The 3,458-nt window shown below is 31.6% G+C and overlaps 1 protein-coding gene across 2 annotated transcripts in view; it reads left to right on the forward strand.

Annotated features, from left to right (window-relative positions):
* LOC105450278 (sodium/hydrogen exchanger 9B1-like) overlaps positions 1–3,255 on the forward strand; it is a 9,932-nt gene extending 6,677 nt beyond the window's left edge. The window contains exons 5-8 of one of the 2 annotated variants that reach the window (XM_011690056.1): positions 547–708; positions 1,812–1,958; positions 2,219–2,320; positions 2,798–3,255. In XM_011690056.1, the coding sequence (XP_011688358.1) occupies positions 547–708; positions 1,812–1,958; positions 2,219–2,320; positions 2,798–3,106 (720 nt within the window). In that variant the 3' untranslated portion in view covers positions 3,107–3,255. The remainder of the gene's footprint in view (positions 1–546; positions 709–1,811; positions 1,959–2,218; positions 2,321–2,797) is intronic. The other variant, XM_011690057.1, reaches the window with a different exon arrangement.
* The last annotated feature ends 203 nt before the right edge of the window (positions 3,256–3,458 follow it).

The raw sequence follows: 3,458 nt of genomic DNA on the forward strand, positions 1-3,458 counted from the left end.
GACAAAATCTATATGGCATTAGATTGTTCACTATTTGTCCAATAATAACAATTTTTTGTCCACTCTTGGAAAAAATTATTGCTCTAATTTTTTATTTGTTTATAATTTTTGTAGCAAGGTGGACAAAAAACGATTATTGATGGACAAATGTGGACAAATTGTGGAAAATCCCGTATGTAATTTTAAAAAACGCATTTAGGGGTGCTTACGTTAAAAAAACTTTTTTTTTATTTTTTCCAAGAATGAACAAAAAATTATTATTATTGGACAAATATGGACAAATAGTGGACAATCTAATGCCATATAGATTTTGTAAAAATTCGTACTTAGGGGTACCAACTTCACGCAGCTAAGTATTCTTTTTAGTGAAAAATCATATCTTGTAAACTTAAAATTAGTTTGTAGGGGAGAGAGAGAAAGAATCCGGTCACTATTTGCCCCCCTTTCCCTTACTTGCAATAAATATCTTCGGCCACCGCGGCATAATTTATTCGCCACGCCTTAAAAGCATATGTATGTACCTCTCTTTTATGTATTGGGCCTCAGAAATACGCAACGTGGTATCGCATTAGCGGTCTAGCGCTCGCGTCTTTAATGTGCACCACAGCGGCCTCGAGACTGGCGGTCACAGGTGGAGGATATCTCGCTACTATTATACTATCGTTTATAGCTGTTCGTGGATGGCGAATCTTAACGATTTCGTACGATGTAAGTGATTGTGGATATACAGTCGTAAGTATACAATACGTTAGAATTTGTTTCTCGGAATTTTCTCATTAACACGTTTAGTTCCGCGTCGGTCACTACCTTATAGATAGAACACAGAAGTCGAATGGTGTCATAATGACGTCATTATTACTTAATACTAAATTATTACTAAAGTAATAACGTCATTATTACTTTATTTTTATTTATAAGTGACAATTAAAGTCGTGATGACGTTTTCACAATATCATTTGACTTCATATAATAACATCATTATGACTTCTGTACTCTACCTGGGTGGTGACCCGTAATGCACTTTCCATACAGACCGTTTCAGATTTTCTGACTATAAAAGGAAACATAATCATGAAATACTTTCTGATATCATGTGAACACATAATAATGATGTAATGCAATTATTAGTGGATCATTGTTAATCCACGCGGACCTGTAATCACTTTTTCAATTTAAAATAAAAAATACCATTACTATTTTTAATAGTTAATAAAAATAGATTAATCTTTAATTTCTTGCTTCATATAAAAATTGATATAAAAATGTTAAGATAGTCACACAGTTACAAGAAAATTTTGGCTGTAAGTATTGCAAAAATGTGTAAAAACTTAACAAATCATATTTATATTTCTTTTTTTAACACAAAACATTGTTATATATCGTTTTAATTATAAAATGCTTATTAATAATTATTAATACATGTTTAAAAAAAATAGACATATGAAAAATGTTCAAAACTTTACATGTCCATATATAAAATCGATCAATTTTGATAAATATTAGTTTTATTAAATAAATAATATTTAATAAAAGTATTTTTATTCTATTTAGTATCGAATTTTATACATTAGATTCTTTTTGTTTATAATTAGTTTTTATAGTTTTTTAATCATTAAAACACTATAATTTTATTTCACAAATACAATAATCATACTCCGTGGGCCACTGGCGTGAGCCGTGGCGTGGATAACAAATCTCGTGAAATATATTGATCCGGCATAAATCATTAAAAATGTTAATTCATATCTTTGCTAAAAATTAGAGTTTCATATATAAAAAATGAGTTTTATTATTTTTGTTTTATGTTGCAGACGACGCCTTTTCACAGAGCGTTTTATTTCCTATGGCATTTCGTGCAGCCGATTTTAGGAGGCGTGATTGGTGCCGATATTGACTTTAGAAACTGGGCTATGTCCAGATTCGGACTTTACTTCGCTTGTGTACTTATAGGAATATCTGTAAGTTATCGAGCAAGACATGAGAAATACGTCAGTTTTAAAAATTCAAATAGAGAGAAAGAGAGAGAAAAAATGTAACTTGTAACTTTATATTGTGAAATATAACTTTGTATATATATATTTTATTTAACTTTACTTTAAAATAAAACTTAAAGATTAATTTTCTGGCAATAATAAATGCCTTTTTGCCGTACTATCTATGTCATAAATAATATATTTTTATAAACAACACTATATAAAATTCTATTTTCCAAGTTTAGGTGCGCAGTTCTACCGCCTTTTTAACGACGATCCGAATGCCTTTTACATGGAAAGAACGACTATTTATCGCCATATCTTGGATACCGAAAGGAACTTTACAGGTTCATTGAAAATAGGTTATTTTCATTTATGAAAAAAACAGTTTTGCTAAAGTATGTAAAAATTAAACCAGATAGAAATTTGAAAATAAATATGTAGGTTGCTCAAACATGATGATGTTGCAAAAAGTTTTGACATTCCAGCCAAATAAAACGATATTATTATAATATCCATAAAATCGCATCAAAATGACTCCAAATAATTATTAAAAGCCATTTTTTGATTAGTCACGATTTATCTTACAATTAGTGTTATTTCATTGAATGTTATCGGACGTCTTATTTTGCTTCGGAGAGTAACCTGCAGTTTGATGAATATTCAATAATTATTTAATTATACAATCTAACACAATTCTTTTTAAATCTGTAACTAGCTTGAGCTGCTTCAGCAAAACTGTTCTTTTCGTTATACAAATTCTCTGTCGAAAATCCAACGAAATTAACAATTCGATGACTGTGTGTCGATATTTTGGAAATTAGGCAGCATTAGCGCCGATGGCATTTGAGCGTGCCAGAAAAGAAGGCGACCCCACGAAAATAGAATTAGCCCTCGATGTGGTCCGGATATCCGTAATTGCCATAGTGTTTCTAGCGCCACTCGGGGCAATCGGCATGATGTCTAGCGGTCCCTATCTGCTGAACAAGATCAGTGTGGAGGAGCATCAAAGGGAGCGACAATTGAGCTACATGCGCATTGTCGCTCTGCAACCTTTTAGAAGGCGCAAGAAAACGAATAGGCCAGCCCATAGTACCGTTACGACCGTCCCGCCGATAGAATCGCCTTTGTAACATTAAATGTACTTATTGTTAGAGCGCGTCGCTTGTTAAATACATTGACGTCTTCGAAAAATGTCGCTTTTATTTCTTATGCCGCGGCTAGTAATTTTTTACAATAAAATTTCTGCAAGACTATTATAAAAAATAGAAATAGAAAAGGCGTTGTTGAAATATATATATTTATTTAAAAAGGAAGAAAAAAAACCGAAATTTTAAATTATCAATTTTTTTCAGCTTTGTCTCTTCTTACGATACATATCCTCTCTTACTGGCCAATATCATTACTTGTAGATCATACATAGCTATCGTCACGAAGATTATGTGTTTTAATTCTAGACTATCACACCTGGGTAAAATTTATCCG

The sequence above is a fragment of the Wasmannia auropunctata genome, unplaced genomic scaffold (assembly GCF_000956235.1).
Source record: "Wasmannia auropunctata unplaced genomic scaffold, wasmannia.A_1.0 LD336064.1, whole genome shotgun sequence".
Lineage (NCBI taxonomy): Eukaryota > Metazoa > Arthropoda > Insecta > Hymenoptera > Formicidae > Wasmannia > Wasmannia auropunctata.